General features: G+C 44.3%; 2 protein-coding genes across 3 annotated transcripts in view; one reads left to right on the top strand and one right to left on the bottom strand.

Annotated features, from left to right (window-relative positions):
- Positions 1 to 25401, top strand: part of Syn2 (synapsin II) — a 151682-nt gene that overhangs the window by 104987 nt on the left and 21294 nt on the right. The window contains exons 5-11 of the mRNA XM_035448559.1: positions 651 to 807; positions 5233 to 5322; positions 14965 to 15027; positions 15364 to 15506; positions 21052 to 21126; positions 21575 to 21677; positions 22883 to 23032. Coding sequence (XP_035304450.1) covers positions 651 to 807; positions 5233 to 5322; positions 14965 to 15027; positions 15364 to 15506; positions 21052 to 21126; positions 21575 to 21677; positions 22883 to 23032 — 781 coding nt within the window. The remainder of the gene's footprint in view (positions 1 to 650; positions 808 to 5232; positions 5323 to 14964; positions 15028 to 15363; positions 15507 to 21051; positions 21127 to 21574; positions 21678 to 22882; positions 23033 to 25401) is intronic.
- On the bottom strand, positions 7032 to 12468 carry Timp4 (TIMP metallopeptidase inhibitor 4). 2 transcript variants are annotated; one of them, XM_027429145.2, is made up of 5 exons: positions 12330 to 12468; positions 11067 to 11164; positions 10539 to 10653; positions 8337 to 8461; positions 7032 to 7600 (listed from the first exon to the last, which is right to left on the bottom strand). In XM_027429145.2, the coding sequence occupies exons 1-5, from the start codon at positions 12466 to 12468 to the stop codon at positions 7403 to 7405; spliced, it is 675 nt and encodes a 224-aa protein (XP_027284946.1). In that variant the 3' UTR covers positions 7032 to 7402. The 2 variants fall into 2 exon arrangements, with proteins under 2 accessions (XP_027284946.1, XP_027284947.1); XM_027429146.2 differs by having other exon boundaries at positions 7408 to 7600; positions 8332 to 8461.

Genomic DNA, 25401 nt, shown 5'->3' with positions numbered 1-25401 from the left:
ATGGCTAGGAGCTTTGCTGGCTAGAGGTGAAAGCAGGGAAGCTTTCCCATGCATGGGAACATTCCGTACTCTAAGTGCTTCCTGCAGCCCCGTTGCTCAACCTCAGTTCTGCGAAAAATATTTGTACCCCTCCCTAGCGTCCGTTTTGGAAGAACAACATTGGGAAGTTCTTTGGCATCTGCCCTCGGCCAGCGTAGTGCCTTGCTCTCCTGAGGCCTGATGAGGGCATTGCCTATTTTAAGGAGCAGCTTTAAGGAAGTGAACAGAATGTTAAGATCGGAAATCTGGTAGTAGTATGGTCTTCCAGGACTTGACTTGAGCATCATCTCTGGAAGCACAGGAGATTCAGGCTTTCACACCACCCCATGAAGACAGAGAAAAGTCTCTCTCACTTAAGGCGTGGGGCTCTAAACCTGTGCTAGAAAAAGATAGCATTTAGTCTGAAGGAATGGGACAGATTCAGAAACACAGTTCTCAGATCTCCATTGGAAAGAGTCATGATACTTTATTACCCCATAAATAATAATGCCAGGAGTAATAACGCCAGGGTCATGGACTGGGTGGTCCTTGACATCTCTGCTGTCTTAGGCTTTGGAAATATGTCACTTGAGGCGCTACTTAATAGAAACCTGCCTCTGTATTCTTACCAGGTCCTTCAGACCAGACTTTGTGCTCATCCGACAGCATGCATTTGGCATGGCGGAGAATGAGGACTTCCGCCACCTGGTCATTGGCATGCAGTACGCAGGCCTCCCTAGCATCAACTCACTGGAGTCCATTTACAACTTCTGTGACAAGCCATGGGTGGTAAGGCACCTCCCCCCAGTTCCCCAGAGTACTTCCAGCACTCCATTAGTAGCATCAACTGAGATCCAGGCTTGGGCGCTGGGAGGCTGGGTAGGGTAGGCCATCACAGTAGCATGTATCAGATGTGCTGGGCTACACAGTTCTGCCGTAGAGTAGACCTCTGACCTCTCTACCATGCTGCACAAAGATCCTGTGACAAAATTCCTTCAAGTCTGTGGGTATTTACTTGATCAGGGGCCACAGTGATAAAAGTGCCTGCCTTTTGCCTCTTAAAATGGGTAAACTATTGGAAGAACCTAAAACCGATAGAGAAATCCAACTCAGAGGGATATTAGAGACAGAGTTCTACCAGCATTTCAACAACCTCAGAGTCAGATTCATCCACACATGTGAACCCAGCAGTTAATGTGAGCTTGTCATTTCCTTTGAGATACTGAAATCTTATTCATTCGTGGGAAGAAGAAAGAAAATGAGGCCCATAACATCTCTTGCTGTTTGGTGCCATCCTCTGAGATTATTCTATGTAATTTCATTTAATCTTCACAATAAGCTTACCAGGGAGCTATTATTTTTTTTCACTTTTGTACAGAGCAATAAGACCCAAGAAGGATTAAGTCACTTGCCAAACTTACAGAGCCAGGATTTCTGTACGTCACACTGTCTCTCCCATGAAGTGAAGAAGAGCTGGCTTGGTTTTCTCTTCCACAGCCAGTCTGGAAACCTTGGAGGGCTGTGCAAAGTATTGAACGAATGAAGCATGGGATCTGGGATGACTGGGGACTCTTCTCTGCTAGTTCTGCTGCCCCAGGATGGACTCATGGAAGGAAATGCTTGCCCCTAATCATGTCCTCTTCATCTTGTCTTTCAAAAATCAAATTTCACACATGCTAGATTGCCAAGGCTCACCAGGCTTATTGTGACATTTCTGAACCTTAAACCTCTCCAGTCTGGGAGTCAGAGGGGCATTCTATAACCACATGGGCCCATTTTTCTCAAATGGACAGCTTTTCCTGGGTACCAGAGAGACATTACAGTGTAGGAGGAAGAGGTGTGGACAAAGAGGAGGAGGCTTGAGAGCTGTTGTGGTTAAGGAGAGGTTGGGTTCCTAAGTTTCACTGTGGCTTTTCCCTGTGTGTGGCCTGTGACATCTGGAATCCTACTGTTCTGCAGAAATTGGCTAAAAGGGTGTTGTGATTTGAGTGTGATGCCTATCTCAGAAAACACATATGAGACATCTATCATCTCTTTTCTAGGAACCTCCCATTTCTCCTCAGTCACATGATCCACCTCCTGAAATGTGTCCTAACCCACCCCATCCCCACTTCCTGTCAGAATTTTGTTCTCATAACTACACAAGCTGATTCCGCTGGTATCAACTTTTACTGAATAATTTAATGACACCGCCCTGTGACTAACCATCTTTTGTGCCCCACTTTTGGTGTCTACAAACTGTAACTAATAGTATATGCTATTACTTTGCCAATGTGGTTATTATAGTTCCCTGATATCTGAGACCTCCTAAAGAGAATGGTCCCATGCTTTCTTTTCCTAAACTGTGGCAGAGGCTAAAGAAAGGAGGAACAGAAAGATCCCTCACGGGATCTGGGATCTGGTGAGGGGTCACATTCTCACCCATTCACAATCCCAGCACATTGCCTTTGGCATTGCATGAGAACAACAGGGCTTTCTGGCCACACACCAAGTTCTCCCTGCAGTCTCACTAAGCTGCTGCCACACAAATGACATTTTACATATTGTTTTCAGCTTGTCAGTAGAAGTGGACACATTTAATGATGGTGAGGGGAGTGTCCCTCTGATATGATAACTTTGATTCATGTTTCCTAAATTTCTTACTGTGGGTGTACTTGATATTAAGAGAGGCATCCAGTGGGCTAGAGAAGGCTATCCCTTGCACCAGAATGACTCTGAGCAAGTCTGCTGTCCTCAGAGCTGGCCAGGGCAGCCATTGGGATTTCAGAAGGAGAAATAGTTCTATCAATGAAAGCAGAAATCCAGAGAAAGCAAGAATGCCACCATCCCAGATTTCTCCATTGTAGCTGAATTCTGGGTTATTTGGAGATTGATAGGCCTGGGTTAAACAAAAGCATTTAATATCTAGGAGAGACAGGGATAACACATTATTTAAATAGGACCCCAATCCCCATTTCTTTAATGAATTATTTCTTGAGTCATTAGATAAGTGGTTTTAATAAGCATCTTTCTGTTCACAGCCAACACCACACCGGCTCTTAGATTCATTTTTGGTCTGAATAGAGGAAATAGTCCTTATCAGATATTACCTTTGTTTAATTGGTAACTGTGTACTTGCAACTTAATCTTAGTTTCCAGGGAGGCAGAGGTTTGATGCCAAGTCCAGTCCATTAATCAGACAGGGAATGGGGTAGGGAGGGTAGAGTGGGCTCTCAGGGACCCAACTGGAGCCTGGGAACTGGCTGTCATTTTAGTCTTGGCTGTCCCAGGGCTCTGGGAGTCTGCCGGAGGCCTTCCTGGCATCCGTGTAGTTGTCTGTGTAACTCACCCACACGTAGGGAAGAAAGGGCCCCACATGTCTTGGTGCCATGCCAGAGTGTGGGCTGCAGCAGGACAGAGGTCTTTAGGCAGAGCTGGCATCAGCTCCCTGGGGATGCTGGAGAGCCTCAGAAGCCTAGGCAGAAGAGGAATCTTGCCAGGTCCAGGTGGGCAGGTAGATCTGAAGATCAGGTGAGGTAGTAGGAAGAATTGGAGAAGGAAGGAAGGAAAGAAGGGGCTGAGGGTCAACCAGAGCAAACTGAAGAATCCAGTGATGAGAAGCAAGCAGAGAACAACAGGGGATGCAGTGGCTCGGAATAAAGAAACCCGGGCACTCTCCCAGAGTACCTTCAATACCAGGTGTGCTCCCAGGCTCCCTAACCCATCTCCTCAGACCTGGTGTGGAGGCTGAAATCTCTCTCAACAATTCTAAAGGAAGTTTTAGACCTCTGAAGTTATCAGTTCCCCACAAAAGGACCACAGTGTGGTGGAGTTTAGGGGAAATGCAATAAAAGATGCTCTTCCTAATGCACTGTGTGAGAAACTGAAAGAACAGACCCTTCTCTGCGCACATCTGAACAGGGAGCCGGGAAGGGAGGGGCCTTTTGTCCAAAAGCAACTAGTATGTTAAGAGGAAACACCAGGAGACTCCACTTTGCTAATAACTGTCCCTGAATAGCTCATACACTAAGATCCCTTACAGAGAATGGGACCTGAACTTTGGGAGAAAAGGTCCTAGCTTTCCTGTCTCTGACAACTGAAGAGCAGGGTTGGTCCTACAACTCTCCTTTGTAGCTGACCATGCTATTGGTGGTTTGGAACCTGAACTGAGCCCACTACAGGGAAGATGCTAGATTTCCCCTGCTGCCCATGCACTGGGGTTGGCATTGTGGGATAAATGTGGACTAGGTGGCAAAGATCTGTTTCCCATGAGAAGTACATTGCCTCTGTAGACCCTGAAAATTAGCTACTCAAAGGATTCAGGAGAAATACAGATTGGGAATGAAGGATCTGGCAGTGATCCTTGCTCAAGAGTGTGACCTCAGGCAGCTAACCTCTCTGTTCTTACTCTTTGTTTTTGAAAGGGCAAGGAGTGCTGGTCATGTACCAGAAGCCTCTCAGCCCCAACACTGTGAATATTTTTGCCACAGATAAAGGCTCTAGCAAGTTCAGTTGTTGTAATTCCAACAAGTCAGTACCAGGAAGATGGATGGATCTGTACGTTTTACCACTGTGACCCTCCAGTCTTCCTGTCACCTCTTGTGCAGACTCTGGTGTCCCTGTATAGCACATGGGAGGGTTGCCATTTATTTGCCTGGTGATAGAACTTCTGAGACTTGTTATGTTACCTCTTCAGCTTTATCTTGCTCCATTACTCAGAAGAGCATGTGTTTGGAGTAGGAGTTCAATTTTCAATCCTAGCTTCACCTCTTTTTACTTCTATTATTGATTTTTTTCCCCTTGAGATAGTATTTTATCATGTAGTCCAACACAATGGCCTGGAGCTCACTCTGTAGTCCAGGCTGTCCTCAGACTCAGCAACCTCCTGCCTCCACTGAGTGCTGAGATTAGAGATGTGCACCACTTTCCCAGCCCCATTTCTGTGATTCAGGTGAAATTCCCTCCCCCTTCTCAGCCTTGTCAATATGAAAAGAAGATTGGATGGAAACCATTAAAATTAAGCAGGCCCTCAATGAATACCAGCTTTCTCTTTGCCTTCCTCTACTAAAGCATATGTCCTTGAAATTGCATGTACCTTTCCTTTCTCAATTTTGTCAGTTTATTTAACACAATGTCTTCTACAGAGAAAAATGCTCTGTTATTTATTTGACAAATCGATGTTTTGTCTGGTCCAGAAGTTGAAGATACAATGAAATTCTTTCTTGTCTTTTGCAGTTTGCCCAGATGGTAGCCATCTTCAAGACCCTGGGAGGGGAGAAATTCCCACTCATTGAACAGACATACTATCCCAACCACCGAGAGATGGTAGGTGGCTATGTGGGGCCTTGACTGTGCTGTTCCTACTCTTGGCCACATGGTGACTCTGGAGGTCTGGCAAGGGCCTCAGCAATTACTCAGGTAGCAGCAGAGCTGCTTAGAGCAACAGAAGTCGCCAGATTCTAGCCAACAGCTTTTTGTTTTCCGATTCTGGGGACAGAGTAGAGAAAAGCAGAAATAAAGGGTGTTTTAATGTGAGAGAGTAACAAATCTGTGAACCAACGATGAGGAGGTTTCACAATTTTGAATATAGCTCTTGCTTTGCCATGTGTCTCTGGGGTCATTACATATTCTCACCATTGTCAATTTCTCAGCCATGCTGAGTGGGCATAGTTGCCCTTGAGCAGGATGTCTGATAGGGCATGCATATGATTTCAAAGAGATTCCTCAAATAATAGCCCTCTTGTGGGTATGAAGCCTCCTGAGATAGAAGCTGTTGCTTTTGTTATTCTCCACTAGACTTCACTACCTCCAAATTGTGACAAAGCAGAATTAATCTTATGCCTTCTCTGAGTTCACCACTGGAAGGAAAAGAAAAATGGTTGGTTGAAAGCTGTGAGGATGTTTCATACACAGCAGCCTGGAGGTTACTGTCCATCTTTCTTCCCACCCCACACCCTCTGCCCAAGGATGGTGTGGATTATTACTGGATGTTCTCACTTGGAGACTCACTGCCAGTGCTGTGTTCTGGGACAGAGATCATGTTTGATCCCCTCCCACTCTCTCCTCCAAAGGGGATCTCTATCATTGCATTTAAATCTAGTGCCTTCTTCCAGCACAGCACACATGGCCCTGTCACCAGCTGACCATATATCAAAATGAAAAACAGTCCTGAGTTGTCAAAAGACCTGATGATCCCAACCATCTTTTCCAGAGCTTTCCCCAGGAAAAGGTTCTGGGATATTGAGCTCTGTGATTTAATAAATTATTGAGGCCGTTATTAGTGTTTCCCCATTTAGACAAACCAAGAAGACTTACAGATGCTGAGGAGCCTTCAGGGGCTGGTAGCTAGAGTCCAAGTCATAGAGGTAAGGGGACTTAGCTGAAGGGTGGAAATATTCAGGTAGCTGCGAAGCAGCTTAGAGCTGCTTTATCATCTGGCAGGGATACCTGCTGAAGAAACTTGAAGCAAGTGCAAGCTGTGTTCCCCATTAACATCTTTTCTCCAGAGGTTTTTTGTTTTTGTTGTTTTTGTTTTTTTTTTCTATCTATCCTCTACTGAAATTTGGCCTTAAAAGAAGACCATGATGCTCTGGGGTCACTTTTATTGTTGTTTTATCTTTCTGTTTTTGCTTAAAAACAAAGTTCTAAGGTAGGAGCAAAGACATTAGCAACCTAAAGGAGGCTGAAGAAAGTCCCTGGACACCATCTGAAGGCAGTAGAGATATTAAACCTGGGGGAGGGGGATGCTTGTTCTTGTGCAGTAAGTCTTTCCTTGTTCAGAGATATATACTAACTGGGCCACACCTTCTGCCAGCAATAGTATCAGGGGACTTGAAGGGCACCAGGAAGAGTGGGCTGTGCAGCTCTCACTATGTTCTTGAAACAGACAAAAATGTGTCAGAGGATTAGGCGAAGTTGAGACAGTGGGAGTAGAGGATATGGAGCTTTAGTGTATTCTTTTCATTTCAGCCAACCAGCCCACTCAGTATACAGTTACCCATTCCATAGCATACATCACAAGGTTGTACCGTCTTACGACACTCACAGCTTCTCCCTTACCTAAGAAAAGGAACATACATTTTCCTAACTAGAGAAAACAAAGCCAGAATAAAAACTTTCAGTAATAGGTATAAACTAGACTACCAAGGCTTAGGAGACAAGGGAGAGGGACTAAGGGCAAGGCAGCTAAGTCATACTACCTTCCCCAGCCCTTAATAAGTTGTAAGCTGGAGATGTGGACACATGCTGTCGAATGTCCCACAACTGCCACGATGCTGGCCAGGCCACCCATTTGTCACTTCCTATCATCTGGCAGCAACATGGCATGTGGTGATGGTCAGAGTACCACAGAGAACTGGCTTGGTCTTCAGGACTCTTCCAAGGATGTGGTGGTCACTGGTCCCTACTAGGGCTGGATGATGTCAACATACTCCTTTCGGAGGTGTAGGTGGCCCCGGTACCAGCTGCAGATGCCATCAACATGCTTCATGCAGACATAGTGCTGGGCCTGGTACCCATAGAGCTTCCGTTCCAGCAGCCAGTCTGTCCAGAGACACTCATTGGGGGCTGAGATGGTACAGGGCACCGCGTAGCATGTGGTGATCTAGTCGTAATCACACAATATCCAAGTAAATAGTGTCCTTTTTCTGTGCTTCCTTTCACATCCTATGTGTCCTCACTGCTATCTCAACTGCCTTTGTCTTTTCCCAGTCCCAAGATCCCTCCCGAGCTCTCCTACCCCATCTCCTCGTGAACAGTATTATCTTGCCAGTGTCACTAGACTCAGCCTTGATGGCTCCATACTGCCATGACTGTAAATACTCTTCAGAGCCTTGATTTCTTTACCTTAAAACTAAAGTCTTATAGACTAAACTAAAATTTGAAAATAAACAATTTATTACATGGTCTGGAAAAGAGTACTCTCTCTTCCCGTGATCCCTTTTCTCATTAAAAACAAAAACAAAAAAACAAAAAAAAAAAAACAAAACAAAAAACCATGTCTCATTATGTTGCCCAGGTTGGCCTCAAACTTGGAATCCTCTTTCCTGCCTTAGCCTCTCACTCTCAAGTACTGCTACTACAGTACAGTTAAGCCACCACACCTGGCTTAGATTTTCTTTAAATGGTGATTTAGTGTCATTTCAGTGTGCCCTGTGTGATTTCAGTGTCCCACCCAAAGTGTAAGTACTTTGAGACGTACTGCAGTCTATGCCTTCCTGCCCCCAACTTCCATGGTACAACTTCAGTGCAGGGAATGAGTAAGCACATGCATGTGAAAGAAAACACGGAAGACGAGACCCAAGGCCCGAAGCTTGTCCCTCACCCACAAAAGACCTTACTTGGCAGCCACAGTTCTGGTGGTAGTGATGATTCAGACTCTCCCTCTGCACCCAGGACAGGTCCTCCCAGGGCTCAATGTAGTTGCATAGGTGGATGAAGACTTTTCCATCACTGAGAATCTGGCCTTCATGGGGAGAGAGAGAGAGAGAGAGAGAGAGAGAGAGAGAGAGAGAGAGAGAGAGAGAGAGAGCAGTCTAGCCAGGAGACTGCTTAGGACCCCCAGGGGTCCCATCATTAAACAGCCCAGAAGTGTAACTTTTATAATGGCCTGCCTACCCTCCCTTCTCTCCTCCCTCCCTTCCTTCTATCCCCTTGCTCCCTTCCTCTCTTTCTTTCTTTCTTTTTGTGCTGAAATCATGTCCTTTGTATGCTAAACACGAGCAAAAGCTCCAGTCTCAAATGGCTTTATGACATCAGTGAAAACTTTGGACTCAATGAAGGGACCAGACAAATCCCTGTATAACCTTTAAAGCACAGATGTCTGTGTAAGGTATCTGTGTAAGGCAGGATTGTGGGATCTTGTAGAGGTCTTTTCCTTTAGCACAAAGCAGAAAGAAGGTGGGATTTAAAATCAGCCTGTAGCCCTCGGGAGACTAAGGCAAGAGGATCAAAAGCTTGAGGTCAGCCTGGGCTCCATAGCAAGACTCTTTCTTAGAGAAACAGACAAACAAACAAAAGGTACAAGTAACAACCAAACAACAAAATGACTGACTGCAGGCTTGGGAATATAGCTCAGTAACAGAGCACATGCTTAGCTTGTATGAGGGCCTGAGCTAGATTCCTATCCCAGGGAGGGAGAAAAAATCCAGACTGTGGGTAGGACTCCTCCTTTTCTATATTAACCATAAAGCAGGTCACAGGAGCTTTTGGGTAGAGGGTAGGAATAATCAAGCTGTTGCTGAGATTAAATAAGGGACTATATATAAAGAGTTCTTGGTATAGCTATTGGCCCATAGGAAATGTCACTCCTTTTCAATATCCACACTGGCCTCTCCCACCCAATTGATATCTGTCTTGATGAGTATTTGCCCATAGTTCATTTCAGGGAGAAATTTTCTCTCAGGGAGAAAGATGCAGGATACTATGTCATTGATAAATGGCACAGAAAAAACTACAATAGTCACAGTGTTCTGGCCACAAAGAACTTTTACCTATCAATGAAGGGACCATTGGCATCTTCTGAAGACATGGCACTACTGATACTTTTTTGTAGAGTTATGTTTTCTCCATCCTTGGTTATTCTTGACCTCTTCAAGGACACCCCCACCCCCGCCACACACCCACCATGTTCACTTTTCCCTGACATACTCAGTGCCTCAGTGAGGGTGAGACCCACAAAGTGGGTGCTCAGCAAAGGGGTGGAGTATCAAGAGATGTAAAGAGACTAGTCTGCTTATGAAGGAACTGGAAGATACAGTGACATGTCCTGTCTCTGTAGAGGCTGCCCAGGGCAGCACAATCCTGCATCCTTAGAGCTGAGGAGCCCCTTTCATTGTGTCCTCTAGTTCCTGTCACTCACTCTTCAAGAGCCGTGTCTAGACTATGAAGTCTTTGAGACTATGACCTATTCCTGAATCTCCACTTTACTGCCCAGGCCTGGCAGTATATAGTAGATAGTCATCCACTGGCTCCCTGGATAGAGTGGAGCTCCTTCCTGTTCTCCCTGTGGTCAGGGACTTTTGTTTTCCTTGATCCTTGACTGATGTTTTCCATCTTGTAGGCCAGCGTAGAGCTTACTCAAACAGTGAAGCTTCCCTACCTGTTCACAACCACACCAGCACCCCTTTCTCAGAATTCCATAATACTTTAGTACTGTGTCTATTTATTCCCCCAAAATATTCTTAGGTATACTGGATGGATGGCTCGTTTACTGTTCTGTCTCAACTAGTTCAGTATGGAGGAGGCTGGTTCGCTGAGGTAGAATTGTAGAGTCAAGCTTGTACACAGGGCAGAAATAGATACACAGGAAACACCTTCAGGAGACGTATTTGGGCTCAAGATGCCAAAAGTCTCTTACCAGTTAATGCTTTCAAAATGGAACTAGCTATCTTAGATTGGTAGAGCAATCTTTCCTTAAAATAGTGGAGCAGTGGCCAAGATTGCTGTAATGGGGACTCCTGTGTTGAAAGGGAGTTTCATTGCTCCCCCCCAACTAAAAGGCCATGGTCACTATCACAACTCTGCTTAGCCCCTTAACTTACCAGTTAAAAGATATTGCTTCTGGCTGTTGGTTTCTAGTTTCACACCACAGAGAGATGAGTCAAATGGTGTGTAGACATACTGAACATCCTTGGCCTTCTCGAACCCTTTAAACATCTGAAAGACAGTTACAGAAGAGCAGCAGTGCATCAGGGCAGGGCAGCAGGTTAAAAGATGCTCATTTCTTTCCAAACGTTAAGCAAAAGTCAAATTCAAGTTGGGTGCACAGATGACCTCACTGGTGTGTTTGTTTATTTTTAAATAAGTCTAAACCTTGATTTATTCCAGGGAGGTGGGGAGGTCCCACGGACAAAGAGCTATAGGACAGGCTAGACAGTGAGTCCCCACCCTGAACAGTCACTTGGTTCCTATGGTTCCTGCCCATACTAGTTCATATAGTTCCCCTTCATCACCTTCCTCAGGAGACCTGAGTCTGTTACCTGACTCTCACCAGGTTCATCCCTCCCATAGCACAAGCCCCACCCCTCCATCAGACCATCATGGCTCAGCCCCAGTCCTGCCCCATGTACCTTTATCTGTTTGATTTCATACCGGATCATTTTTTGAGTGTCAGTAGGGTCTTCACTGGCAGGAACTACCTTCTCACTGGAGATTTTGGCCCGGATTACTGCACAGGGAAAAAAGTGTGGGGGAGAGGGGGACTTCAGCACTGTGGGAGTGTGCAGTCTCAGGTCTGGATGGCCTGGAGTCCTCTGAGTATCCAGAGACTGGCTCACATGTTTTTGGGTTCTTAGCAGTATGATGTATATGAGAGAAGGGGCTTGGAATTTATTCTGCAGTGGTTGCCAGGCTTCAAATCCTTTGGGGTTATTAGGTCCTTAAACTGTGTTTTGTCTGCCTTTTAACCTGTCAGTTTCTAGAGCTCAAGTTCTCCATAGCCCTGGGTGTATCGAGCAGAAAATAGGAGTCCTTTCAAGGCAATTGGTACCAGACCTGTCTATTGATACATCTTAGAACCTCATAACACACCTACAACTGATAGTAGATAATGTTTATGGAATTTGTAAATATCCTCACTCCCCACTGAGGAAGTTCATCTCTTGCTATCTAATCAAGAACTGTTTTTGTTTGTTTGTTTGTTTGTTTTCCTGTATTGAATGGTGAACCTAAAGCCTCACACAGGAGAGTCAAACACTCTGTCACTGAGCTACAGTCCCGGCCCTGGAAATTTTGTTTAAAAAGTTCTTGCTCTCTGTCTGACCTTGCACTAGGCATTAGGCTCATTGACAGCGTCATCGTCCTGCAGAAGATGGAGAACACTTTATAAAAAAAAAATCAGCATCCACTAGAAAGGGGGCAGCAAGGAATCAAAAAGCCTTTAGAAAATGAAGGGTGAATAGTAGTTTGCCAGGAAGTCAAAAGTGTGAAAGAGGGGTATCCACGTAGTGGGAGAGAAAGGACAAAAGGTGTTAAGTCCTGAGGTGGCAACTTCAACTGCAGGCAAGGAGGCAGGTGTTACAGTGCAAATGCCCCACCCGTTAGGAGTTCTGAAACTTATTAGATAGCTCTAGTGACAGCTAGGGTCCATCAAGCTGAGCTGACAGGGACTACTCTGGAGATCTATGATAGAATATTTATTCTCCTACAAATCAGACTTTGTACTTCCAAGGTCAACAAAGCAACAGCATGTCTGACCTATCAGCTGCAGCAGGAGGCACCCGTCCAGGGTCGGAGCTCCACCCCTTCCCTCAGATTCCAGGTCTACAGCTTTGCCCAACACCAGTTTTCCCACAGGCAACCCCTGTTGTGGTCTTCAAGAGCCACGGACTCACCTAGAGCTGAGTGGCAGACGTGCTGCTGGGGGTGCGCAGGAGCGCAGGTGCACGCCTCACCCAGCCCCGGGGGCCGCAGCAATGCCAGCAGCCGCAGCACCAGCGCCCAGCTCAGCGCATCTAGGGAGCTCCAGGGCATGACACTGCAGAGCCCCAGCTGAGCTCGTGGGGTCTGCCTGTCGTAACAAACAGCCCCTCCAGGACTCCTCCAGAAAGCCTAGTGCAGTCCAGTCTTTATGAGGTGGCTTTAGGGCCAATCCCGCCCTTCATGGGCTCCTCCCTCCTTTGGCAGCAGGCCACCCACAGCCGCAGGACCCAAGGCCCTCTTGACCAGACCGACAGACCCAGTAATGCAGAGGGAAGCGGGCAGATTCCGAAAGAGGCAGCAGCCTGAACGGAGATGGAAGACACAGTGTTGAGGGCAGAGAGAGAAAAGCAAAGACCAGCGCAGACACAAGAAGGCTCAAAGATGAGGGACTGAGGCTCCTGCAAGAGGAGCAAGTGAGGGGGAGGCATAGACACAGGAAGACACAAGCCAAGTCAGAGGCAGACAGAATTACAACAGGCAAAAGAGACAGTGACAGAGGAGGACGGACCCCTCGCTGAGCTGCATACTGGGAATGAGACAAGCTACTCAGGGCTTCTTTCAGCCGCAGGAAGTGTTTTCAATGCCCTATTTATGAGGCTCCAAAGCAACAGCAAACAGTCAGGGAACAGGACAGACAAAGTTGGGGTGTGTGTGTGTCTTGGCGCTGTCGGCTAGGGGGTGGGGAAGGATGTCAGAGAAAGTAGCCAGTGCTTTAAAACCCTTTCTCACAGCCGGAGCCTCAGGCTGCAGAGAGTTGAGGGCAGTTCTTTCCATAGAGCTTAAAACCAGGGTGTCCAGTTGGTCAGGGCAAACTTTGGGCTTCTAAGCTCCTACTGCACATCATTGCCCCCTGGAGACGCCATGTTGCAGAAGGTGGAGCCGCTTAGCAAACAAGCCAGGCACTCCGGTCATTGTGACCCAAGCCTTGTCCACTGTTTGTCAGCAAAGCGCTCCAAGAATCTGAATGAAAAGAAATTCGTGGAGTGACTGCCTCAGGGAGAGCTGGAGGCTGGGTCCTGATTCTGGCTGCCACTGGGTCGTTTTGTGATCTTTGCCTCTTTGGGCCCCAACTTTTTCCTCCATAAAATAACACTGAATTACATAATTCCTCCCTTTCTTCATTTTACAGTCCAGAGCATCAAACCCACATTTCTGATCACAACAACACTCCATTTTTTCATTATAAAATCTGACTTTTCCCTTCTAGTGACAGCTATGTCCTTGAGAAGACACCAGTTAGATGGCAATGGCGATGTTTGAAAAGAAGGGAGTTGGGAGAGAACAAAATCAGACAGAGACAGGTGGTAGGTCCAGGTGTCTAGAGTCTTTCTTCACACAATGCTCAGACCAAGATTGAGTTGTCACTCGGGGGAGGGGGGGTCTTAAAAGAATCTGCCCAGTCTTGTCACTTGACAGATGTGAGGGCTAAGAGGTTCAGTGCCATGAGGTGACTGGCAGGTGAGTGGCAGAGAGAGCTAGAATCTTCATCTGACAGTGTGCTGTCTGTTGCTCCCCTTACCCCATCATGTTCCTACTTGGGCCTGCATTTTGTTGCCGCTCAAAATCCTGCCTTTGGAGGGTCCTTCTTCCTTTAAGTCTTATTCCTCCTCTGTTGAAACAAGGCTACTTCAAGGAAGAGTTTAGTGTGTTAAGGATGTCTTCCAAGGGTAAACAGACCAAAATCTTAGGCCGTCTCTCTTCCGAATCCTGAGCAAGGCAGAAATAGACCTCAGCATACTAAGTCTGTGTCTGATACTGAGTCTGTGGTACTGGTCAGCCATGAAGAGTGTGACAGGCGAAGAGGACAGTTAGGATCAGTGCAGGACAGATGGCATGTGACAGGCAGAGGTGGTCAGAGGTGCATGTTTCAGTGGACATCAAGGCGCTCAAAATGCATTCCAAACATTTATGGTTTATTACAGTACAGTTGTTAAATTTACTCCTTCATGAATTAAAAAAATTCTCCTTAGCTGAGAGGAAGTCCTGCCAGGATTGTCTAATGCAGAAAAAAATTAAAGCAGTGAGATGCAGAAAGCATCAGATAGGAGAACAAGGCATAGATAGTCTGCCTCTAGGCTACTGTGTGACCTTGGGAAAGTTGCTGTCATTCTACAGGTCCCACAGGTAAAACAAGTGCTATGCACTAATGATTTTATTTTAATGGTTTCATTATTTATTCAAGAATTTCATGCAACATATTTTGACAATATTCACCAAAGTTTCTTTCCATTATTTATTCATGTGGATGTATGTGAGCCTGCATGAGTTTACGTGAATCATGTGCACGCAGGAGTCTGCAGAGGCCAGAAGGTGCAAAGAGTCCTGGAGCTGCAATTACAGATGGTTCTAGGACACCTGGTGTGGGTACTGAGAATTGAACCCAGGTCCTCTGCAAGAGCAGTGAGCCATCTTAACTGCTGAGCTCTCTCCAGGCCCTACACTGATTCTTTAAAGGATACTTCCAAGGGTCTTCCCAAGGAAAATATTTTAGGATTCCAAGGAGAAAAGGCATACTGACCAGTCCACTTCTTCCTTTTCTGTTCTCAGCTCACACTGCCTACTTTCCCTGTGGTGGTGAAGATTGGTCATGCTCACTCAGGCATGGGCAAGGTAAGGCAGGGAGGCTGGTAGCGGTCTGGGTTGAGTCAAAGCCCATTTGTAGACTATTTTTCCTGTGTCCGTGGATGTCTCCCAGGGATCTGACTAGGTCTCCTGGAAGCCATGGATTTTGCCCAATCATACAATAAAGAGTGCAACCTGGCCCTTTATATCTTTTCCACCAAGTGTATCCTTGGCTCTGTGAAGGGACTAGAGACAAAGGAACTTCTGGGGAGATGGGATACTCATGTTTGCCAGTGTCAGAAACTGTGATTTTCTTGGAAGCTCTAAGCTCTCAGTGTGTGTATGCACATATCCCCCTTCCTGTCTGTCTTACATCAACATTAGGTCAAAGTGGAAAATCACTACGACTTCCAGGACATTGCTAGTGTGGTGGCCCTCACCCAAACCTATGCCACAGCAGAACCCTTCATTGACGCCAAGTATGATATCCGGGTTCAGAAGATTGGCAACAACTACAAGGCTTACATGTGAGTATGTGTGGAGTGTGCATTGGATACTATCCACTTTCCCTCTGCAGCCTCAGTTTAACCTCATCAGCTCTATAAGGCAGGACCAGGGAGAGGATGCCACTGAGTCAGACTTCGTAGCTTGAATTCTTTGTAAGTCAGAGGAGAGATCCGAGAAATAAAAGTATAACTATTTCACTAGTCTCTAAGTGGATTTTACTTTCTCTTCAGACAGGAACAAAGGCTGTAGACTGTGGTAGTGGCAGGATGTGGGCTTTTTCACTAACAGTGGTCACAGGTATTCTTGAATCACAGTCATAAATTATGACAAATGTTGCTAAAACCAACTCTTCTCTCTTCTTCCAAAAACCATGGCAGTCGTTTAACCTGTCGCTACATCATGTTCACAGAAATGCTTATTTTAATATTTTAAAAAAATGAATTGTGTGCCTTGTGACCCTGTGTGCTTTTTTTTCTTACACTGCACACACTACACATTTTGTACTTGAGAGAGATCTGTATGCTTCACCAGAGTGCAAGAGCGCAGAAGCAGCTGAGCCCCTAATGTAAACACCCAGCCTTGGAAATGCTGCTACCTCTTTCCCAAGAGTAGATGGCTGCTCCACCAAGCCACATCCACCTGGAAGAGTGTAGACGTCAGGAAAACAAAAGACTTCAAGATTTGCCTGGCTTTCTGTCATACTCATACAGACAGTGTGTAGCTCCAATTTTGAGAATATTAATCTATGGCTTTTTAAAAGTTGGTTTAGATATAAAGTTTTCTTTACAAATAAAGAACATTATTAATACATGAATTTGCTTTCTGCCACTCAAGACTTCAGCACATGAAGTTGGATGCCTTCCTGTGTCTCAGCCATACTCACCTGTTCCCACTGTCCTCTTCCTCCTCTTTTCATTGTTGGTACCTCTGGAGGTAGGGAGATATTCCTTCCCTGCACTCCTTTCCAGACCTGCTTTAAACTTTAGTCCTTCCCACAAAGATCGCTCTTCTCTAGGGTGAATTTCTTGTGGGGAGAATGATGAAGATCACTGTTTCTTACCTTGTATAGCAGTAGGTACCCACAGAGACTTCAGGGGACACCCTTGAAGAAAGCTGAAACATGATGGTGGGAGTGTCTTTCTGATTTGGGAGTTTGGGGTTTTTAGTCTGGGTTTTGATCCCCCCTCCCTGTGTGTGTGTGTGTGTGTGTGTGTGTGTGTGTGTTGTGTGTGTGTGTGTCTGTCTGTCTGTCTGTCTCTGTCTCTTTGTCTCCGTGTATCTATGTCTCTCTCTCTCTGTTTCCCTGTCTCTGTTGTATCTCTCTGACACTGTCTCTCTCTGTGTTCATGCTCACATACAGACCTGCATGTGTATGGTGTTGGGGAGCTGGGGGTTGAATTCAGGATTGTACATGATAAGCATATACTCTATACTAGGTTTTACTACCAGCTTCAAAACATTCATAGTTGTGTATTTATCATTTCCCTGCTTTCTAAAGAGGAATTAAGCATTGCTTTAAAACTATGGACAATTAAAGACAGTAGGGTTTTTTGTTGACTTGTTTGTTTTTTAATTGGTTGAAAGATGCAAAACTGCATATTTCTGGCTAGGAGAGGAAGTCTTACTCTCTGGAAATCCCCAACAGCACCATTTGGTGGAAAGGTGCCCATCCTGCCCCACTATCAACAGAGGCAGTTAAGCTGTCCCTGGGGCCTTTCAGTGTCCACTTGCCTTACACACCGTGTCCTATTGTTAGGGAAGGTATGAAGTCTTAAGGAATTTTGTAAACTTTGAAGCATAGTACAAATGTAAGGGATTTGCTATTATTATTTACTCACAATTTCTGAGGTCTTTCATATCATGGCTATGTGCTGAGGACGTGAAAATGAGCAAGTTTCCCTGCTTTGAGGAGTCTAGCCATAGGGATACATTTGAAACCACAAATACAAGGAAACTGTGTTGTTACTATGATTTTTATCATTTTCTTCAAGTTTTACAAGTTTTCTTTTTAAATTTTCTTCTTTCTTCCTTCATTCCTCTTTCTTTCCCTCCCTCTCCCTCCCTCCCCCCTCTTTCTCCCTTCTGCTCTCTCTCCCTCCCTCCCTTTCTTTCTATCTTTCTCCCTTCCTTCCTTCCTTTCTTCTTTCTTTCTTTCTTTCTTTCTTTCTTTTTCTCTTTCTTTCTTTCTCAGGGTTTCTCTGTGTAGCCATGGCTGTGTTGGAACTTATTCTGTAAACCAGGCTGTCCTCAAACTCAGAGATCTGCCTGCCTCTAACTTTAAGGGCTGAGATTAAAGGCATGGGCGACCATGCCTGACCTTCATTAATTTTTTTCTTTTCTTTTCTGTTTTTTTCAAGACAGGGTTTCTCTGTGTAGCTTTGGAGCCTATCCTGGCACTTGCTCTGGAGACCAGGCTGGCCTCGAACTCACAGAGATTTGCCTGCCTCTGCCTCCCAAGTGCTGGGATTAAAGGCATGTGCCATCAACACCTGGCTTAATTTTCATAATTACCATTCAAAGTAATAGATTTCATTGTGTCATTTTCATGCACACTTTGTTTTTGTTAGGCTTCCCCAACCCCACTCCAGGTCCCTGCTCCCCCACCCCTCCTCCCAGTGTCTCCTCTCTGCTTTCATGGCACATGTGTTCTGTTACCTCTTCTTTCTCTTTCTCACCCCAGCCCAAGGCCCATGTTCCAGTTCCCATGGTTGTCTTTCTAGTTTTACAACCTAGATCCCCACATATGAAAATTAGAATATAAGCTCTGTCTATTAGAATGTCATATTTGTGTGAATCTGGGTTACTTTGATAATTTCTAGTTCCATCCATTTTTTCTGCAAATGTCATGAATTCAGTTTACTTTGTAGCTGAATAAAATCCCACTGTGTGTTCCATGTTTTCTTTATTAATTCACCTGTTGGTGGACTTCTGGGCTGTTCCATTTCCTGACTGCTGAGTGTAGTAAAGCAGTAACATGAATGCACAAATGTCTCTGTGGTAGGACTAAATACTTAGGGTACATGCCCAGAGGTAGAATAGCTGAGCCATTCAATATTTCTAATTTTAGTTCTGTTTAGGATTTCTTTGGTTATTCAAGGTCTTTTGTGTTTCCTTATGAATAGTAGGATTGCTATTTTCTACTGTGAGGAATGTTATTGGAATTTTGATGGGGTTGTATTGGCTCTATACCTCTTTTAGTAATATAACCATTTTCACAGTATTGTCAATTCATAGCTGTAGGAGGTTTTCAGTAGTCCATCTTGTGTCTTCTTGAACACCTATCTTCAGTGTCTTAACATTTTAGAGATCTCTCATGTCTCTTCCTTAAGTTTATTCCTAGGAATCTTTTTTGATTTACTTAAGCTATTATAAATAAGACATTTTGCCTAATTTCTTCTTAAAATATAGAAAATGTGCTGATTTCTGTATGTTGATTCTGTATTCTATAATTTTACTGACAGTATTTATCAGGTCTAAGAGTTTTCTGGTGGAGCCCATATGGTCTTTTAAGTATAGGGCCATGTGATCTGCAGGTAGAAGTAGACTGACTTCTTCCTTTCTTGTTTAGGTCCATTTTATTTTATTTTTTATTTTAATGTTCTAGTTAAGAATTTGAGCACTTTATTGAATAAGAGTGGGTAGAGTAGGCACTCCTGTCTTACTCCAGATTTTAGGGGAAATGCTCTTAGCTTTCCCTGTGTAGAATAATGCAGCCAAATGACTTGTAGCCTTTATTATGCTGAGGTGTCTTTCTTTTGTTTCTTGTTTCTTTAGAATTTTATCCTGTTGAACTTTATTAAATTCTGTCTCTGTGTCTGTTAAGATAATCATGTGACTTCTGACATTAAATCTATTTATATGGTGCTAGTGTGTGTGTGTGTGTGTGTGTGAGAGAGAGAGAGAGAGAGAGAGAGAGAGAGAGAGAGAGAGAGAGAAAGAGAGAGAGATGAACCAATGTTGCTTCCCTGAATTGAAACCAACTTGACCTTGATGTATCTTTAAAAATTTGTATCACTTTTATTTGTGTGTGTGTGTGTGTGTGTGTGTGTGTGTGTGTGTGTGTGTGTGTATGAGCATGTGTGCTCATGAGCACACCTGTGTGTATGTGTGTGACAGTGCAGGCATGGGGGTCATCGAACAACTTGTGGGAGTTGGTTCTCTCCATATGAAACCTAAGAATCAAACTCAGGGCATTAGTCTTTGTGGTAGGCACTTATATCAGCTAAACCACCTTGCCAGCCTTCTTCATGTATTCTTGAATTTGGTCTGTATTTTTTTTTCTGTGGTCTGTGTTTTTTTTGTTTTTTGTTTTTTGTGTTTTTTTGAGAATTCTTGCATCTATATCCACCAGTGGAATTGGTCTAAAATTTTCCTTTTTTTGTGTTATATTCTTATCTGGTTTGTCCATTTTTGTGAATTTGATAAGTATTAATGTCAAGCCTTTCTTAAAAATCTTTATAGAACTCAGCAATGACTCCATCCTGTCCTTGCTTTTCTTTCTGAGTGGACTTAATTACTGCTTCATTAATGTTGCTTGTTGTGGGTTTAAGATATTTATATCATTTGATTTAATTTTAGTTGGCCATAGGATTTTAGAAATTTCTTCATTTTTCTAGATTCTTTTGCTTTTTGGGATATAAGTTTTCAGAATATTCTCTAATGATCCCTGGCTATTAGTAGAGTCTCTTGTAGCAAAGACTTTTTTTTAACATGGAAAGGAAGTTTTATTGGGGGAAGGGAAGGCAGAGAGGGGAGAGAAAGAGAGAGAGACAGACTCTCACAGACCTTTTCATCTCTACTTTTGTTGTTTTTTTCTATTTCTTCTGCTTAGTTCATTTCAAAAAAAAAAACAACTTCTAAATTCATGGTTCTATGTGTTATTCTCTTAGTCTCTATTTTCTTAATTTCTACCTCATCTATATTTCTTACCAGTTACTACATTTTGGTTTGGCTTCTTGCTTTTATGGGATCTAGAAACATGCTACTGGGTTATTAATTTGGGACCTTTCTGATTGTTTTAACATTAGAACTTTAGCTATGCACTTTCCTCTTAGAGTTGTATCTCAGAGCTTTAATCAATGATGCTCTCATCTTCATTTGATTCTAAGAAGTTTTTAGTTTCCTCTGTGATGGTTTCAGTGGCCCAGTATCCATTCAAAAGTGTTCATTTGTCAAGTAATTGTGTAGTTTCTGTGATTCCTTTTGCTGTTGATTTCTAGTTTTATTCCACTGTAACCTGATAAGACATAGGATTTTTAAATTTTTTGTATTTGTTAAAGCTTGCTTTGTAGCCTCAATCTGCTTGATTTTGGAGGTTTTATGAGTCTCTGAGAAGGAATGTTTCTTATCTGCTGGATGGATTATTCTGAGATAGACCTTTGTTGGGAGAGCAGGGCATCGCAGGTGACAGGTGACTCTAGGCCCAACAGATAGATCCTTTAGTTTCTCAGGAGAAATCTAGTGGGCAGTGTAGCAATGAACTAGAGAGCTGCAGTTCTGGAGTTCTGCACTTTCTTTGCTGGTCTGGCTCACAGTCTGTCCTTTCCTGGTGGGGCTTTGTTTCAGGAGGACATCCATCTCAGGGAACTGGAAGACAAACACTGGCTCTGCAATGCTGGAGCAGATCGCCATGTCAGACCGGTGAGTGAGCAATGTCCTGTCCTCATGTAGAAGAAAGCTGCTGTCAATAAAGAGGTGTTAGACAGAAGCAACACCTGAGGCAAGGGAGGCTCTGTGTAGATTAATAAAATATAGAGGCTCTGGCAGTCAGGGAACAAGATCAGGTAGAGCCAAGTTAAATGCTGTTGCTGTTACAGAGATAAGGACAATGTACCACAGAAGCTCCAATAAAGAAATAGTAGTGTGGGCTGGATGGCCTTCTAGATGAGGTGAGGGCTTGGGCATTTGGTGGTTTCAGGGGGTCAGAAAGGTGAGACACCATAAATAGGCACTGTTCTCGATGATGTAGAGGAAAGGAAAGAAGAGGAGGTTAGCAATGGGAAAGGTGAGGGCAGGAAGACCTTAACAGAATGTAGGCTTGGTGTGAGCTTAATGTCTTAGCCCCAGGACATCTCCCTGTCGCCTCCAGGTACAAGCTCTGGGTAGACGCCTGCTCTGAGATGTTTGGTGGCCTGGACATCTGTGCAGTCAAAGCTGTACATGGCAAAGATGGGAAAGACTACATTTTTGAGGTAAGTCTGGCCCAAGGAACAAATCAGTATGCAGTAACATCCAGACTGGGACCAGACTCTTGGCTCAAAAGTGGTGTGAGAATCCCACATTACATTTATAGTCTTCTAATTATGAAGGTCCAAGATGGCAGGTCTGCATAGTAGCTTCCTTTCCAAGTGGAGAGCTGTTGGCCAAGCCACACAATGAGTAATAGATGGCACATCTAGGTTCCTGGTTCCTGGCCTACTTTGTTATGAGGACATTGTAGTGATTGTATCATTTTTACTCTGAGAAAGCCACCTTTAAGAATTGTTCAAACATAATCAATTACATGAGGAAATGGAACCTCTCTACCATGAATATGTGCTTATGGCCGCAGGATGAATCAGTGTCAACTTGGCACCTGAATGCAGATGGTTCTTTCTAACATCTCTTAGCTTTAGAGATAGTGTACTCTGTCTGGTCTCCTAACCCAGCTTTCAACTCTCCTGTTAACTTCCCTGTTAAAGGGAAAGTCATGGCAGTGGGAATCCAACACTACCCCCTCACTGGGCTCAGTCTTCCTGGGAGTAGAGGAGTTGGTGTTTCCAGACTACTTATGTCAGGAGGCTAAAGTGGGTTTCAGATTCAAAATATACTCTATAGCCTTCTTAGCATGGAACCATCTAGATAACCATACCATTCTCTCTGGGTAAGCCTGTTTATCCTCTGTAAATGAGAGTTGGACCACAGTCTTTGATCCTCCTAAAGCAGGTACTTCCTAAAGGAAGCAAGGATTGCCCTAGATACAGGAAGAGTCAAGATCAGTGGTGAGCAGAGAAGCCGTCCTGATCAGGAGCAATGGCAGGAATCAGGCCTGTTAATGAGCAGAACGAGATTGGGAACAGACTAAAAAGTCAAACGATGACAACTGCCTGCTCTAAGGCATTCTCTTCCATGTCTTCCTGCTCCTGCCTCAGGCCATACCCTCGCCTGCTTTTTTTCCTTTTTCTACTCCCAGTACCCAGCACTCTGCATCTCAGAGCTCTCTGCTCTGGGTAAACTGAAAGGAAAGGGGTCGTGGCAAATGTTTGCAGCAGAAGCAAATGGTTCCTGTCTCTGCTGAGGAACACGGTTCCAGCCAACCAATCCACTTTGCTGGCTTAAACTGTATCAATTCCCAAAAAGTATAGTGGGTCTTTACATTTCCAAACCTTTTCCTTACCTGGGCCACATCTTCCACTAGGTCATGGACTGTAGCATGCCACTGATTGGGGAACACCAAGTGGAGGACAGACAACTCATCACCGATCTAGTCATCAGCAAGATGAACCAGCTACTGTCCAGGACTCCTGCCCTGTCTCCTCAGAGACCCTTAACCACCCAGCAGCCACAGGTAAGAAACTGCAGAGAACCAGCACAGTCATGAACCATTGCTTCAGACACTGTAGCTCTAGGAAGAAGCAGGATCAGATACCTACAGGCTTAGCTGAAATCCAAGGTGTCTTCCCTCTTCCTTTTCTTCCATTCCTTCTTCTCTGGGTTATCTTCAAATACCCCCTTTAGAGGCCTCCTCTTCAGAAATCTAAAGTATCAGCTACAGAACTGTGCAGAGGTAGAGTGCTGGATCTTCACCCTGAACCTGAAGACTCCAGGGAGCTACATCCCACTTCTCCTGTGACCCAGAGTGTCTTGTGAATTAGATCTCTGAGGGAAGTCTGAATTAGATAGTTCATTGGCTCTTCCCTGCCATGTGTGTAGCAGCATCTTTCTGAGAAGGCTACTGGTTTAGAAGGAGGGAAAAGTTAGTCCCCAGTTCTAAGGGAGACTGACATGACAAAATTCAAATTAGAAATCTGCTTTTGTTCCTGTGAGAGAGAAGTGACCTTCCCCAGTTTGCTATGGTACAGGACTCTCATCACAGTGGCAGCATCCCAGATACAAGCCTCCTGGGAAATCCACACAAATTTTTGTAGAACCTTAGACCCAGGAGCTCTACAACAGACCAAAGAATGGATAACACCTTGGGCCTGAAATCCTGAAGGATATATCTCATTTTTCAAAAATATGCCCAGGACTCTCACCTCTGAACTTTTTTGTAATAGAGTGGTAAGAACTTGGACAGCTAATCAATGATACTTAGCAAACTTTCCCCTAAACATTTGTGTACCTTTGTAAGGAATCATTTCTCCTTAATGAAACTCGGGTTTTGACATTTTTGTTAGGATTCTCTTAGAAACCTTCCCTTCAAAATTCAACCTGAAAGAGTTAGGGGAATAGAACAGAATAGTGTAGAGTGTCAGCTGTGAAGTGAACATCACCTTATGACAGACTTTGGAGATTCCCCCATGGAGGGTCTCACCCTCCCTGAGGAGCGGAGGGAGATGGGGGTGGGGGGTTGGGAGGGTTGGTGTGGGGTGGGGGAGGAGGGGAGGGAGAGGGAGCTGGGATTGGCATGTGAAGCAAGCTTGTTTCTAAATTAAATTTTAAAAAGGAAAAAAAAAAGAAATGAATATCACCCAAGTTATGAATTCTAAACCTGCTTCTTTTGGCTTTATGACCTTGGACAATGTCCATAGCAATAGTTAAGAAAAAGGAACCACAGTCCATATCCTTAGAGTTTTATGAGGATTAAAAGAAGAAGAAAACACTCTAAAATAAGGCAGAATAATATGAAGCACCCAGTGATGGCTGATAATGTATGCAAAGGGTGCATTCTGGGTTTGGATCCTATAGTCTGAGGCCTGGAGAAACATCAGCACCTTATCTGGAGAAGAGCAAGTGCCCTTACGCATTAGCAAACCATCAGCCTTCCAGAAATCCTTCAGTGAGAAGGAATAAAGGGTTGACAGTTTATACTGGGCAAGGAGAATCAGACTAGGTTGTTTAGGATATTAATTAATTACCCTAGATACCTGAGCATTGCAGAATCTGTAGATAGAAATGTTGACATTCATGATAATGAGCCTGAATTGCCAAGAGAAGAGATCATATATATCAGGTAGTAATATATATGCCACTGAAGGCAGGTAGAAACATGATGTATAATAAATATTTTCCCCCAAATTGACTAGCTGTCATGGTCATTCCAATGTAGTATCTTTTGTTTTCTAAAATGTTCTTTAGAGCCAGGCCTGGCAGCACACACTTGTAATCACAGCCCTGGAGAGGTAAAGGCAGGCAGATGTCTGTGGGGTCTAGTACTACCTTCCAGTACATAGTACATTGCCTTGGTAGATAGTTAATGATAACCTGTAATCAAATTGCAGATTTAATTTCAGCATAAGAAGCCTAATGGATACATTCAAATCATATCCAAGCCACAATATCCCCTGTATTTTCAATTTAAGCATCTTAGCACACCACACTGGAAACCAGGATTCTGGGGGGAAGGGCAATTCCCTGCTCTGTTATAACACCTGTCCTCTTTGTATACTGTTTCCTCACTTGTGAAGTCGAGTTAAAGTAGGTGATTTCTAGATCTTGTCCGATACCAGGGCTACCTGAAGTTAGCCAGACCACAAAGTCTGAGGTCACTACCATTACTCTGTAAGACTGCTTTTACTTCTTACATCAGCTGAAAGTTCTGGAATCCCAAAAACCACTGGGGCTGACTAGAGCTCTGCAGGAATCAGGGGACTCACTGAAATCTGTTGTACTAGCAGTCACTGTGTGTTATAGAAAACAGTTCAGATCAAAACCAAGCTACATGAAGATGCACAGTGAGAATCTGAGAGGGTTCTGAAAGCAAAGCCTCTACCACTC

Source organism: Cricetulus griseus, chromosome 8 (genome assembly GCF_003668045.3).
Source record: "Cricetulus griseus strain 17A/GY chromosome 8, alternate assembly CriGri-PICRH-1.0, whole genome shotgun sequence".
NCBI lineage: Eukaryota > Metazoa > Chordata > Mammalia > Rodentia > Cricetidae > Cricetulus > Cricetulus griseus.
This window is presented reverse-complemented; position numbering and strand designations above follow the sequence as displayed.

Excerpts from the sequence above, each read along its gene's own strand:
- Timp4 (XM_027429145.2), bottom strand. The coding sequence starts at position 12,468 with ATGCCCTGGAGCTCCCTAGATGCGCTGAGCTGGGCGCTGGTGCTGCGG. Across the intron at positions 10,654-11,066 it reads ATGAAATCAAACAGATAAAG|ATGTTTAAAGGGTTCGAGAA; the intron begins GTACATGGGGCA and ends ACTGTCTTTCAG. Across the intron at positions 7,601-8,336 it reads ACCAGAACTGTGGCTGCCAA|ATCACCACATGCTACGCGGT; the intron begins GTAAGGTCTTTT and ends GATTACGACTAG.